This window comes from Kryptolebias marmoratus, linkage group LG10 (assembly GCF_001649575.2).
Source record: "Kryptolebias marmoratus isolate JLee-2015 linkage group LG10, ASM164957v2, whole genome shotgun sequence".
NCBI classification, from domain to species: domain Eukaryota; kingdom Metazoa; phylum Chordata; class Actinopteri; order Cyprinodontiformes; family Rivulidae; genus Kryptolebias; species Kryptolebias marmoratus.
Genome location: NC_051439.1, coordinates 20,387,197 through 20,402,405, shown reverse-complemented (window position 1 = coordinate 20,402,405; position 15,209 = coordinate 20,387,197). Strand labels below are relative to the sequence as shown.

At 40.5% G+C, this 15,209-nt stretch overlaps 3 protein-coding genes across 3 annotated transcripts; all 3 read right to left on the bottom strand.

Annotated features, from left to right (window-relative positions):
* Positions 1 to 282: 282 nt before the first annotated feature.
* Positions 283 to 7,059, bottom strand: gnmt (glycine N-methyltransferase). Its single transcript, XM_017434819.3, has 6 exons — positions 6,504 to 7,059; positions 4,673 to 4,800; positions 2,751 to 2,864; positions 2,522 to 2,664; positions 1,256 to 1,377; positions 283 to 563 (listed from the first exon to the last, which is right to left on the bottom strand). The coding sequence occupies exons 1-6, from the start codon at positions 6,710 to 6,712 to the stop codon at positions 392 to 394; spliced, it is 888 nt and encodes a 295-aa protein (XP_017290308.1). The 5' UTR covers positions 6,713 to 7,059; the 3' UTR covers positions 283 to 391.
* A 137-nt stretch (positions 7,060 to 7,196) lies between these two features.
* Positions 7,197 to 10,702, bottom strand: LOC112451326 (complement component C1q receptor). The gene has a single exon (XM_037977880.1). The coding sequence runs from the start codon at positions 10,388 to 10,390 to the stop codon at positions 9,320 to 9,322; it is 1,071 nt and encodes a 356-aa protein (XP_037833808.1). The 5' UTR covers positions 10,391 to 10,702; the 3' UTR covers positions 7,197 to 9,319.
* Positions 10,703 to 11,338: 636 nt separating this feature from the next.
* LOC108247002 (complement component C1q receptor) lies at positions 11,339 to 14,373 on the bottom strand. Its single transcript, XM_017434824.3, has one exon. The coding sequence runs from the start codon at positions 14,130 to 14,132 to the stop codon at positions 12,453 to 12,455; it is 1,680 nt and encodes a 559-aa protein (XP_017290313.1). The 5' UTR covers positions 14,133 to 14,373; the 3' UTR covers positions 11,339 to 12,452.
* Positions 14,374 to 15,209: the final 836 nt, after the last annotated feature.

Genomic DNA, 15,209 nt, shown 5'->3' with positions numbered 1-15,209 from the left:
TTGCTGCAGTAATACAGGCCAAAGGAGGCCCAACTAAATACTGAGTGCTGTACATGCTCATACTTTTCATGTTCATACTTTTCAGTTGGCCAACATTTCTATAAATCCTTTGTTTTTATTGGTCTTCAGTAATATTCTAATTTTCTGATATGATAAATTTGAGATTTTCATTTGTTGTCATTTGAAATATATGAGTTTGTATGTAATGTATGAATATAATATACAAGTTTCACTTTTTAAATGGAATTACTGAAATCAATCTACTTTTTCATGATATTCTAATTTTATGACCAGCACCTGTATTCTTGAAATGTTGTAGCTCAAATATCTTTGATTTTTCCCGGACACAGCCTGTTTTACCATCAGGGTAATTTATATAATACCAGTTCTTTCAGCCTGTTCTCTTACAGATGTGGATGAAGTAACAGGGGGCCTTGGTCTGACCCGAGGTGTACGCCTTAAAATCACCGAAGACGCTGTGCTCCATTTTGCCGTCAAAGGCCTCCCTCAGCAGATCTGTGAAGCTCTCCAGGCGGTGGGGGTAGTACGACAGACGAAATTTACTGCAAAGAACAGAACCAAGTAAAAGTGTTTAGTTTCCACAAACATTAACCAAAGTTACTGAAAGACAAGTCAGCCATAAAATAACTAGGTTTCTCTAATATGCTCAGGTGAAAAATAAGATTTTAACATGCAGACCCACTGAAGCACAGTTTACGGCAGGGAAGAGTTTTTTTTATTTGTTCTTAATATTTTATCAACACATGGCTGAACTGGTACTTTGATGTTTTTAAGGTGGCATCTCACTGAGCTGTGACTACTTGGTGAAGACAACACATGGAACTGTGTTTGTGACCATTAATCTGTGGGGCACCACTCGTAAAGGTCCATTTTTGGCTGTGCACATTATTTTGTCGACCACACCTATGATTTCATCTGCTGGACTACACTGTTGAACCACGGTGTCAGTGTGTTTTTTAACAGATGGACATTTGCCTCAGGAGAAAAGTTGTCACACAAATCTTTGTAATTCAAGCGATGCTGCAAAAACATTCAGGAGACTTCATGGTGTGCTGTTCAACAAGTAGTCACAGCGCAGTGAGCTCCCACCTCTAATAGTTTTAAAAGTTTAGTCTTATGGTTGGATATTTTACCACAGAATGTTCATTAACTATTGAGCCGTTAAAGCTGTTTCCAAATAAACTGTCATATAAAAGGTGACATTTGCCCAGTTATCTGTGTGAAGTGGACCTACCTGACTTCAGGGAGTTTCTGCAGCACGGCCTGTGGCACCTGGATGGTGTAGTCCAGCGTGATCATGTGAGGCTTACTGTTGACCCACAGAACCGAGGTGGTGATGTCCTGAGTCAGGTCGCTCTGCAACACAAACACATTTTAACCGATGAGTCGTGACTGAATGAAAGCAGGAAGTCGATCTGGTTCTGGGAGGAAGCCACCAGACTCTGGTATTAAACAGGAATCAGGGGTGGATTTTCTCAGACATGCGAGTGTTTACTTTAAACTTCATATTCAGGCTCCAGCTGGATGGATCTGACTCTCGCTGGATTAAAGAGTATGGAAGTTGTTTTAAAAGTAAATCATTTAAATCAAAGCACCTGCTCTTGTGCCTGAGCAGATTTCACATTTCAATATGGATGAACCCAGATTTTTATCTAAACTGCGCACCTTCTGATCTACTCAAATTAACACATTATCCTGTTATTTATACCAAAATAATCTAAACAAAAAAGTAACATTTAAAAGCTCATTTTGTTGTTTTTATTGCACCACTTTCAGAGAAAATCTCAACATCCTGTGAGCTCTGCAGAGATTTACTCCTTAAAGTCAGCTGCTGCCGAGGATCAAGCACTCCTAAACAATACTGTCTGCATTAAAGGAGCAGATTGAGACGGGAAATAAATAAACTCCTCCAAGAAAACTTAAAGTCATTCTGCCTGCAGATATTAAAGTATTCTCATTTAATTCAATGTTGGGGAAAATGCATAAAAACTATCATTTAAATAACGAGCAGCAGCACAGATAGGACACTAAAAGTAGTTTAAATAAACCAATTTGTGTTAAAACTGGTTAACATAAACAAAGAATGCCTGAACTAAGATAAGTAACGTTAATAAACCGAAACAAAATAGTTGTTTTGAGTTTTACGAGACGAGAGATGGCCAAAAGATGTTGAAGGTTTTGTTTGATAAATGTTTTTAAAAATGATATAACATCACATTTTGGTGTCAGTAGGCCTACAAGTCTTGATAGTATGAACAAAAATAAAGTTTTCTAAACAAATTATTTTTAAAAGGCAGATATTAAACAGAAGCTATATATGCCGACAGTTAACGGTTTGGAGCGATGGATTCAGTTTCACCCTGAGGAGGACCAGCAGAGCGCGGGTCGTTCTAGTTCTACACGAGTTTTACAGTTCTCAGGAACGTGCTAAATTTGAAAAAAATAATAATGTTACATGCCCTTAAAAGTAAAAACTTGTGTGTCTGGTGGTCTGCAGTACCTTGTAGTAAATATTTTTGCCTTGTGGCGCCCGCCCCGTCTCCAGGATGTAGTCGTAGTTGCGGTGGTCGATGATGAGGATCCCACCGGGTCTCACCATGCTGGCGATGTTGTGAAGAGCCAACTTCTGGTCACTCTGGTCTCCTACGAGCCACAGCAGGATTGTAAACAATCAACAGATCAATCAGTCAGTTGCAGGAAATGTTTTTTCTTTTTAATTCTTCACGCACCTTTAAAGTCTGGTAAATGTGCGAATGAGTTGCCGAGGCAGATGACGGCGTCGAAGCCGCCTCCTGGTTTCTGAACGTCTTCAGGTAACGTCAGCCAGTTGGCCTCTTCGATCACTGACAGAGAGAACAGGAGGTTCTTCATTTAAACGCAATCGGGTATCACAAACAGTTTAATGTGAACACCAAGGAGCAGATCTCGTCACACGATCATGTGACTCAGTGAACAATCGCCATCATTATAAAAACAGGAATCAGTCGTCTGCGTGTTAAAACTGAACCAATAAACGCTAAACGACATCTGGAATATCCTTCCATAGGTAAGTAACCTTACAATGTACATGTACTACACACTGATATGGCTCAAATTATTGCTTTAATTACACAATACTGTAAATATTAACCTATAGGTCTGCAGTTTAGGTTTATGTATACTAATTGCAGCATGACATGCAGATAATAAATGTGAGATTTAAAAAAAACAAACTATCTTGTTCCTTTACTTGTAATGGTTATAAAATGATCCCACATTTGGAGAGAATTTCAGTTCCAGGGTTGGGTGAGATTCTGGAATTTAAGCAAATTGGGAGTCATTATTCACTGAGCCGAAGAGCCTAACAGTTAATTAGCGCCGGTAACCGAGCTCAGCAGGTCTGCTCACTGATCTATGACTACAGATTAGAGTCGAGGCTCGGGGAATAAGGCTTCCCAAGAAAATCACACCAAATCTGTAAGTAGAAGAGGCGTGACAAACAGTCGGTAGCAATGCTGTGAAATATACACGGCCGCTGCTCTGAAGTTTGCATTTAGGCCACATTTTACACCTTAAACTGTGCAAAATTAAATTCATCATTATCCAGGTATTTTTAACAGGTTCAAACTATTAAAAAGTCTTATTTATTAAAATATAAGTATATATCTAACTGTAGCATTTGACAGATTTAGATACAGAATTAAAGTCCTGATTTCCCTGAAGCTTCTGCTCCTGAATCCTTCAACATTTTATTTTGTTTTTAATTGTCAAGCATGTTTTAGTTTTACACTAGTATTACTATATTTTATAAAGACAGGATGTTACAGGCCTGTATGCTGACAGTCCACATGTCCGACCCACATTCTTCCCTGCTGACTTCTTCGGCTTACATTGGGTTAAATTCATGGAGCCGAAATGATTTTATACCAGTCTGATGAATTTTAGGAAGATCTAGTGTTTACCTGAAGGACCTACATCATTTAAAGACGGCGTGTCTTCTCAATGTTTGGTGGATATTTTGGATCCTCCACAACATCACAAATTATGATTAGACAATGGTTAGACTATTTTTAGCTCTTTGGTAAATACTCAGTTTTGTTGCTTGTTGCCAAATGAAGGTAAATGTTTTACCTGCATGTCTGTTAGTAAAATATCTCAGGTACTACTGACAAATTTCAGAAAGTATTTACTGGATGCTCATCTACAACCGATTACCTTTTAAGTCAATCCAGATTAAGATGGCCGCCTCAACCAATTTTACAGATACTGAGCTGAGATATGGTGTGGTAGTAGCTGAGAGTCATTCACAAAGCTCACTCTGAGTGCGACACATCTCATGATAACACAGGAGGAGGCAATGTTTTACATCGTTCTCTGCTCCAACACACCTGATTTGAATCAATGGGTGATTAACAGGCTTCTGCAGAACATGAAGAGGTGATTTAACCTCTGAATCAGGTGTGTTGGAGCAGGGAAACAAGGAAAACATGCAGGATGGTGGCCCTGAGGACCAGGATTGCCTACCCCTCTGACAACGCCTCAGATTGTGCATCATGTTCAGTTTTTGATCGTGTTTCAAAATGATTTTAGTCTAAAACTGCCATGAACAGCACCCCTTCAAAGAACGTTAGACTTTTAACTTGTAATTTTTAAAATGGAAATCTGTTCGTACCCCACTGATCGAAAGCTGCTTCCTTTCTTCTGTCCCATCTGGCCTTCAGGGCGTATTTCAGCATCTTATCACTGGCGTCCACACTGACCATATTAAAGCCTTCTTCAACCAACATGATGGAGTCGACTCTGCAGAAACAAACAAACACAACGTCTGAGTGCATAAATAAAGAGCTGATGACACTGTTTGAATTAAATAAAAGCTTCTTTACACTGTAGTTGGTCTTCCTTCAGCTATCTGAATAAATTAAATGGTATTGATTCATATCAAACTAGTATGAGTTTGTCTCCACAGAGTGATGTATTCACAGTATTTAAAGCCTTGCAGACAGAAATCCACACTTTTAATATTTTACAGGTAAAAATAGATGACCGATACTTCTGCCTCGTGGTTCTTAGAAAACTTGTTACGGTAACTCGACCTGGACAGCTGAGAACTGTGGCTCTTCTTTTAGCAACAAAACAACACATTTGAATAATATGGTTTGATGGAAAACATCACAAGTTTGACCCGTTTGACCGGTACAATCATTAACCACAGCTGGTCGGCTGCAGGATAACAGAAAATATGCAGCAAAAACACAAAAATGTTGAATCTAGGAACACGAAGGTGGTTATTTGGTCAGCTCAAGTTCAGGTTAACAAACAACCCCCCTGAGGACCAGCTTTAATGCGAGTTGTGCTGATTTTAGCTTCCAGCTTTAAATCACAGGACGTACTTTGGTTCCCTCTAACTGATGAAAGAATAGCTGGAAAGCCGAGCGCTGCGGATCATTCAGAACGCCATAAATAGTGACGCCACTCGTAACTTTACTCCACGGTGAGCGTGTTTACCTCGCTCCATCGTGCTGTGTTCAAAAATTTAAAAAATAATATGGAACAAGGTCAAATAATGTTCTGGTTTACTTTGATGTCCAGTGTGAGAAAAGCAGTTTATTTTGAAGGAGAGCTTTTATTTTAGTGAATGTAAAACCTGCAGCAGAAGCTCAGATGCACCGAGGGAGGGTCTGAGTCTGGTTTCCAGCTTGTGGCCTTGGTGTTGTTCCACAGCTCAGATAAACTATCAGAACAGATAAACGGACCGCAGGAAAACCGGTCTAAACTCCCAGCAACTACCCAACACCTGCTCCTCAACTCCAGAGCTCACAGGATCCGGTCTGGTTCGTCTGAACAGGGTTTATAAACGCAGAAACTCAGATCTGTGACATGATATCATGACTGGGAGGTGGGGGTTCACATTCAGGTCTGGGCTGGGTTCAGGAACTTCAGTCACAGGTCTGGGCTGGGTTAATTGGGACCTTCAGGCTCAGGTCTGAGCTGGGTTCAGGACCTTCAGTCTCAAGTCTGAGCTTGGCTCAGGTCTGAGCTGGGTTCAGGACCTTCAGTCTCAGGTCTGAGCTGGGTTCAGGGTCCCACACTGCCAGCTCTGCACTTTCATTCTCCGGCCTAATCCGGATTTTGTTCTGGGTTTAAAAGGTCAGCAAGTTAAAATTTTATGAAAAACAAACATTAAATGTAACCCAAAAACATTAATCATCTGTAATTGACTACATTTATTTTTGCTATTTATAAGCAGATGTGTCTGTTTGCCTTTAGGCTTAAAACAGACAAACAGATGAAACATTTCAGTTTAGTTTTTTTAAGAGATTCTGCCAGAACCGGATTGTGAAACCCGAACACGCCTGGAGGATTAAATCAACAGGTTTTTATACCTGAGCCAGGGAGGAGACAGCAACAAAAAAGTAGGATCTAATATTAAATTGTTCTGACGCTGATGGGTGCGATTAGTGCCATTGATTCAAACGGAGTCACTTCAGTCAGATTATTATTACCCGGTTCCGCAGGCAACGTCCAGAACCTTCCGAACCCCGTGTTGTTTCAGCAGAGCCACCAGCCAGCTTTTGTACTCCTGGGTCCGGCTCTGGATGTCCCCGATGTACAGCTCCCACACCTTGGCTGCTTTCCCGTCGGCGTACTGGTCCGGAAGACCCTCGGCAGCCACGCCGAGAGACCGGGTTCGGAACACGCTGTCCACCGACATGCTGGTACCGGGTCAGAGGGGCTCCTGTTGGGCTTACACGGCAAAGGAATGAGGCGTTCGGGTAAACTGCTGCTTTATATGTGCGCGAAAAGACGGGTTTACTCTCGTGCAGGAACTGCCTCCACATGCTAACCTGATTTTACTTGTTATTATTTATACAAACAGCGCAGGGACAAACTTTCAGCCAATCACGTCCCGCTAAGGAATACCGCCTACTCTCTGATTGGCTGAAACGAACAGACGCTGCCCACTTCCGTGTTACATCAGAGGGCGTCAAACACTAGAGCTTTTTTCACCCGCAGCTTAGACTTACAGGATATTTAGGTTATGCTTACCACTAACAGGATATAATATTAATCAGATACTTTTGTTAATTTAGTTTCGTTTGCTGTCAGCTCTGAGATAAAGGAAGAGCTGCTGTACGGGAATATTTTTACATAAATGTTAAGGCTGCTACACCTGTCAGTCTATACTCAGGGCTACAATAAACTAAAACGTATTTATTTAATCAAGTTTCCACACCCTGGTTCTAAAAAAAGTCACATATTTCTATAACTTTATGTAACAATGACATGTATGAAAAATGACAAAATCCTTATAACATGATTTATATTGTAATTAATTGCACGAGAGCATTTAATGCACAAACGAAACGTGCACAAAGCATGCCCCAGTTACAGTTTTTCTGCTCAGAGTTCAGGGATAAACTCCACAGACTGGCAGGGGTGAGGTTGTGTCAGCCTCAGCCAGAACTGTCCAGGTCAGGTTTGGTCCAACCCAGTCTTATCAAGACTGAAACACTGCTTCGCTGTTTGTCCCCCTCCAGAGTTACACACAGGTTTGTTTGTTTTGTTTTTTTTAAAGAACGAACAAAGGTCAGACAGCAGCTTGAAACTAAAATTCTGCAGCTCATAAAGGAAGTCTAAAAGGGAAACCACAGAGCAAACATATTTATCACAAACTTCTACACCACTAACGGTTTCTTCTTACACGGTTAGAAGCACAAATAGTGGCGGCAGCAGATAGCTGTAGCGCGTGCAATGTGTCCTGGAGCACTTTCTACACAAACAATCATATAAAACTGATGACAATGTGAAGGTTTACAGGACAGTGTTTATACAAGAAATCCAGATTATTTACCAAATATCTCTAAATAATCTAATAGAGACAGAATATAAAGATTAAATGTTTCTTTAACAGACATTAGGAATCAAGAGGATTATTAATCTTCAACAATCAAGTTCTTGGATGAATCTCTCTGTTCACTTCTAAAAGTCTTTAGTGTCAAAAAATCTTATTTCCCTTTTTTTTCTTTTCCAATTAGTCTTCATCTCATTTTTATTTGACTTCTCTTTATAAAATTAATGGTCGTAATAAAATATTTTGTGCAACGCAAAGTAAAGTTTGTGGATGGAGGGATTTTCTGTCATCAGACCCACAATTTAACTTAAATATGAAAAGATGTGTTAAATTTTAGACAGAATAATCACTCCATCTAATCATAATACATAATAAACTGGAACCTTTGGTGCAATCAAGCAAAAGAGAAAAAAAAAAAAAGTAAAAATGCGAGTAAAATGCAGTTCAGTGGTAAATCAAAACAAAGTGTACAAACATATCTTATTCATTTGAAAACATTAAGAAATAATTACAAATTCCTCTCACTCGCAACCATGAAAGGCAGGTAATTATTTAATTTCCTGTCTGTTAGCAAAATATCTCACAACCCAGTGGACAGGCTGGGCGTTCAACTACAACTGATTAACTCTTGGAGTCAATTCAAAATGGCCGCCTCAGCCAACTGACCTCAGAAAACACTAAAATGGCTCTAACTCAGTAAACTGTACAGACACTGAGCTCCAATCTGGTGTGGTAGTAGCTGAGAGTCATCGTGAAAGGCAGCAGATGACAAGCATTGCTTTAAGGAATATCACTTTTTATTTGTTAACGTTATGGAGCTCAAGGTTTTCAGAATATTTTACAAATCCAGTGTTTAAAATAAACACTAACAGACAAACAAACCAACTCTGTCTGTCAGCAAAGATCAGCTAAAAACTAACCAACAGATTTGGATGAAATGTTCAGGAAATGTTGGGGTTGTTACAAAAATAAGGGCTAATCCAGATCGCAGTATTTTTTAATCACACTTCGGCCTTCACGAAGGTTTCAGCTCTCCAAGTGCTTACAGTTTTAATTATCTTTATAAATAAATGCGACTTGATTTTTCCAGATGAGCTCAAAAATGTTAAATATTTAAGTTTTTGACTTTAGGAAACTGGGGTGGAGTTTGTTAATTTCCTGCTGTTTGAAAGAAACTAGACACTGGAGGGCGCTCTTTCTACATGAAGTTTCTTGCTTTAAAATGACCTTTTATAAAATATTTAAAAAAAAAAATTTTAATTGTAAAACTGCTTTAAAAATTGCCATCCATAAAACATTTTCCTGTTTTACATTCAGCTTCCTTATCCAGGTTGGTGTTTGGATTTCTCTTTTGTCTTACTGTTTTAATTTGGCTTGGAGATTAATAAAAAACATTAAAATGTTTAAATTCATCATTCAGGTGCTCAGAGTCCACCAAAGTCAGTTTTGTGTCTCTGCTCCTTAATTCTAAAACTCAACATTATCTACCGGAGCAGCAGCTGCTTGTTGGGTTTGTTCTCTGCGTTTCTGACGTTTAACAACCTGAAACCTGATCAGAAACACTGACAGAACCAGGGTCACTGCGACCACGACCCAGATCCAGAGAAAAACCCATTCAGTACCCGCGGAGCGCCTCAGCGTGCCGTTTTTGACAAACTCGACTGCAGGAGTTGTGATGAAAAAACCTTCGGCTGCTGCAGCTGGGACGCACTTCACGTGATCCACGAGTACGAACCCGTCAAGACAGAAACACATAAAACCCCCAAAACTGTTTAAACAGCTGTGCTCGCACTGATCCATGTCACATTCATCTATGTCCTCGCAGGTTTGTTCACCGAGTACGAATCCATCTGGACAGGAGCACTGATCTCGACTCTCACAAACTGCAGGACATGTCTCCTGTCCACAGAACAATCTGCACCTCCTCGGGTCCTCTCTGTCGGGTTTATATCCTGAGAAACAAGAACATTTATATCCTTCCTTTACGCTGGAGCACTGATGTTCGCAGGGGCCACTTTTACAGCCATCAGTTTTTTTAAATATCCTCTCTTTTTCCTGGCATGCATGCTGCTGTTTGGTTCTGCACAGGAATCCATTAGTTTTGTCTGAACACAAACTCTCTTTCCATTCTTGGTTGTTTGAAAGTGAAACGCAGCAAGGGAAGCAGAGTTTAAGGTTGTCTGTCCATCTAACATGTGATGGAGTAAAAGTCCTGTTTCCAGAAGTCCACTCGTAGCCTCTGAGCGGAGCTGAGAGGTCGCTGCAGGACCCAGCTGGTAAACGGAGTCCGATCCAGAAGCTGCCAGACAGTTTTTTGCTCAAGTCATCAAAGATTCGCTGATGAGTCTCAGACTGAAGTGTCAGAAGCTCCCCGTTCCTGCTGCGACACGCTTCCTCTGCTGACTGAAAATCCACTCTCTTCTGGTTCACCGTGATACAGTCTTCTCCAGAACACACAGGCAAACAAGAACTGGTTCGTTTCAAACCAAATCCAGGCTCGAAAAACAGCAAAACCAGTATTAGAACCAGAACGTACATATTTATTTTCCTGGAAGGCTGAAAGAACAGCCTGCTGCAGTCTGACAGAGCTGAGTTATGAACAGTTCATAATCTGTGGCATTTACCTCCGGAAACACGATCCCCCATGGGTCCTCCAGAACCAGGAAGGAAACCAGATGAAGGCTGCTGTACTTTTCCAAGCAGCGCCCCACAAAGATAAAAAACAAACATCTGTAATGTAAAACATTCACAGAAGTCCTTAATGTGCCATAAAAAAGTGGCTCTAAACAGAGACAAACATATTTGTTTGTTCTCTTTCATTAAAGCAAAAGAAGCCCACAAAAGTCACTGGACAAAAAAACAAAAAAACAACAACTAATGAATATCAGTCATTGCTTTTAAATTTAGCTTCAACAGATCATCACAGACATCTTCAGTCCTGTGATCAGTCAGTCTGCCTATTTGAAGTGTGGAAAGTAGTCACAGGGCTGTTTGGTATCACGGTGTGTGCCACACTGAACATGGAGCAGAGGAAGCTGAGGACTGAGTAGAAAGAAAATGACTGAGCAGCAGGTTAAAAGGTAAAGACTATAAGGACCGTCTCCAAGCAGCTGGAGGTTCCTGTCACTACAGCTGCAGATTATTTAGAGGTTTAAGGTCCACAGGACTGGAGACAACCTCCCTGGCCGTGTCCACGAGAGGACAACTGAAGACAAACCGAAGAGATGTATAACATGAATGGCAACCAAAGAGCCCAGAACTGAAGTCCATCAGTGTCAGATCACACCATCAGTTGATGTTTTTTTATTTATATTGATATATTGTTGATATTGAACTTGCACTGTTTCCAACAACCTCTTTTATACAATTTAGTCCCTAAAAATAGCTGCCATCTAGCTTGGGGAGGGGCAATCTGTAGACAGATCTATGAAAAGATCATCATCAGATGACTTATGCCACTAGATGTCACCAAATAATAAATGTTAGTTTTGCAAAACAAGTTTATTTAGAGTTTAATGTCACACGACTGATTTGATACACAATTACTTACATCTGTACTTTTATTTCTGCAATAAAATTACATAAATCCTTTCTATACCAGACAAATCTGTAAAACACACAATGCTTTTTCAAACAACAATTTAGTATATCTTAGACTCTGTGCTTCCTCAGAAAGACAGTACCCCTTACAGAACTGTGCAAAAGTCCTGATCCAGCCCTTAACATTTTTATTTTTTGATTCCAAGCAGCTAGACTGTCTTTTAATCTTTTACAGTCCAGGTTTTCTGAAGATCTTTCAGCTTTCCTTTGGATGCTTGATAATAAGAACTGGCTACTTGGAATCTAAATATAAATAAATGAGAAGAAGTCTTACAACTTCTGCACAGTTTAGTTTACGTTAAAGCGTCTTAATGCTGTTAATTAAAAAGGTACTCATTGCAAAATCATGAAGACCGAACATAAAAGAAATAAATAAATCAGAAAGGGGGAAAAATCTGCACAATATTTTGTCATATTGGTGGTTAATGTGTTAAAAGTTTGTCAGCAAAATTTGTGACCAAATGCAAACAACCATGTGCGTTTGTTTACCTACAGAAACAAATACAGATTAAACATTAAGACCTACCAGCCATTATTGTTTACATGCACAGACTACAGCCAGCCTATTTTGAAACCTAACATGTTTTTGGAGGTATTGGCAGGATCAAACATTTACCAGCAAGAAACCAAAAAAAAAAGCACAAGATTTAGGTTTAAAAATGATGTGTTTTAACACCACTACCTGGATAAAATTTATTGCATGTGTGCATTTTGTTCCATTGTTAACTGGTCGTAAAAAAAACCCAAAACAAACAGGCACCACCCGGTCTAGACAATAACACCTCCACACCCAGAACACTTCATACAATAAAAGGAAGCCATTTTTTATGCTTTCAGCACCTATACTATCAAAACAGCCACACGTTTTCCTTTAGATGTTTACTGAACTTCTTAAAAGGCTCCAAAACATATATACATATATATGATATGTAAATACTTACAAAAACATAAATTACATAAACAGAAGTCCACATAGACAGTCTTTGTTTTCACTATCAGGTCATAAGTCATCGGTCAGGATGGACTCGTACAGTTTCTCGAGACGTGGGTCCAAACCAGATGACACCCAGCAGTATCCATCCGCGGTGCTCTTCTTCTTCTTCACCTCCTTTTTGGTGCGACTGCATCGAAAAATGATAATGAACAGAGTCAAAGTGACCAACAGGAGCAGAGGAATGACTGATCCAAGGACGCAGATGATCACCCTGGAGTTTCTGGACAGGGTCTGATTTGTTGCCAAGGACCGGTTGCTGTGATCTTGGTTCGTGATGTTATGGAGGTAAGGCTCTGGGGTGTCAGTGTGAGGGGACTGATGCTGGAGCTCCACTGTGGTTCTGGTTAAAGACTCTGGGAAGTTGTCTTGTGTTTCTTCATCTGATGGAGCAGCAGGTGTGATGGACACAAGTGAGGTCTCAGTTGACCCATCGGTCTTCTGCTGATGGGTGCATTTGAAGCTTCCCACAGTATTAATGCACGTCAACTCACTCAAACAGGGACTACTGACACATTCATTAACATCTACACATGAGTGGCCATCCTGGGATAAAATAAATCCCTCACTGCAGTAACAAGAAAGGGATCCGTTGTTGTTCAAGCAGCTGTACTCACATCCTGACCGTGCACACTCATCAGCATCTCTACATTCACCATCTATCATATCATAGCCTTCTTTACACACACACAAGAAGCTGCCCACTGTGTTCACACACACGCGATCCTGACAGACCTCTGATTGGCACTCGTCGATGTCGGAGCAGTTGCGCTGGTTTTCACTCAGCCCGAACCCTTTTAGACATCTGCAGTTTATCCCAGACTCCCCCGTCACACACAGATGCTCACAGGAGTCCGGACCACAGAGATCCGTCGCCCTGCAGGAAAACCCATCCTTCTTCAGCTCGTAACCTTCTTTACAAAAGCAACGGACAACATCCCCATCCTGACGGCACAAGTGTTCACATCCACCATTGTTGATCCCACAGTTTTGCTTTTCTAGTTGGCAGAACGGGCCAGGATTACTCCAGCTGTAGGTATTGTTTATATTGTTGCACACAGAGTAGCCCGACTCCTGTTTATCACAATAAATAACTGCAAATGTTCCGACTGGAAGTAATTTAATCTTACTTTTCAGAGGCTTTTTGGAGAAAGGAACTGTGTAGACAACGTTTTCCGTCCCTTGCAGAGACAAAGGTTTACACATCCCCTTAAAAGAAAACTTGCATGCATAAAAGGCTGGGTGTTTGCACGCTGCATCAGTCCATTTCAGCTGATCCGGGTCTGAAGATGTGTAATTAACCTTTACACATCTCTCCAAGCATGTGGAGGCAGGGTCCTTTTTCCAGTTAGAGTACTGGGAATCTTCCTCCCCAGAGATCCATTGAAACCCTTTGAGTGGCGTCACGGCTATCATGCAGTCCTTCTTGTTCCGTTTTAGTCCAATCCAAATTTTTAACCTTTTGCTGTGATGCGTTTTGATCAGCTCGAGAAGCTTAGACTCTTCATTTTTGTCTCTAAGGGTAATCAGGTTGCCTCCATTGTCGACGCAGTCCCTCTGGGCCTCGTCAAAGCTCAGCTCCTTGTTGTGCAGGGTGATGCAGGCGTCTGAAGTGCACAACGTCTCATGTTCAGCTCCCAGTGAGCTCTGAAAGTTGTAGATGAGCTGTAGGAGCAAGATCAACAACATATTTGCCAAAGAAACTAACAAATCAGTCTATATTCAAAGTTTTACGTTGATGGTCATCCATTCGTAGCCAAAGAAGAAGTGGTGAACATTCATGCTCTAGTATCCTGTTTGGGGCTCAAACTAAAGACGGAAATCATGTTTAGAAACACTTTTTTTTTTTCTCCCCTGTGGACTGGTTCCGTTTTGAACAGATAACAATGAAAGGCTGCTCAGTGTTTTGTCTGCTTCTCCAGATGTCTCCGGCCCCCAAAGACTCCAGCCCTTAAAACAAACTGCTGTAACTGTGGCGCCTCACAACACAGGAACACACAAAGGTCAAAGACTTATGAACACGGTGACATTAACAACCCTGTGGATGGACAAACATAAGCTGCTGCCACCGTGGTATTACAGGAAATCAGCTGATCTGATTCTATGAAACTAAAAACTCTGATATTGAATATTTTCTTACCTCACAGTTCTTTCTATCTGCATGTAATATTTAATCATTTTGTGCCTCCAACTAAGAGACTACTGTAATCAGAGGTCTCACCTTAGTTTGTTGTTTTGTTTTATCTATTGTCATTTTTATTATTTCTGCTCATGGCAGTCCGAATCTTCTAACGTCTCATACTTTAAAGCATGATTGGAGATGATGATTAAGTTTTGATGCTCCGAAACACCTGATTCAAACGGTTTAATTACCTCCTCATCAAATCATCAAGTCTCCACAAGCATGTCCACAAGTCATTCATTTAAACCAGGTGTTTTAAAGCCGCAACACTTCTAAAACAGGTAGGAGAGTGGCCCCCGAGGAACGGAGTTTGACACATCTGGAATAGATGAACAAACGAATGGTCGGATGGTCAGGAGGATTGATAAATGAATCAACAAATAAATGGAATAATCAATGGAAGGATGGATGGACAGACAGATGGAGACATTATCCGAGTGTATTTATTTGTAACCTGAGACTCGTTTTCCATTTGTATCAACCTGTAATTCTCAGATTTCTGTTTTAAATGAACACCAATAAACTGAACTGACTCGGCCTCATCTCCTCATATTCTTTCTCACGTGTCCAAGGCTAAACATATT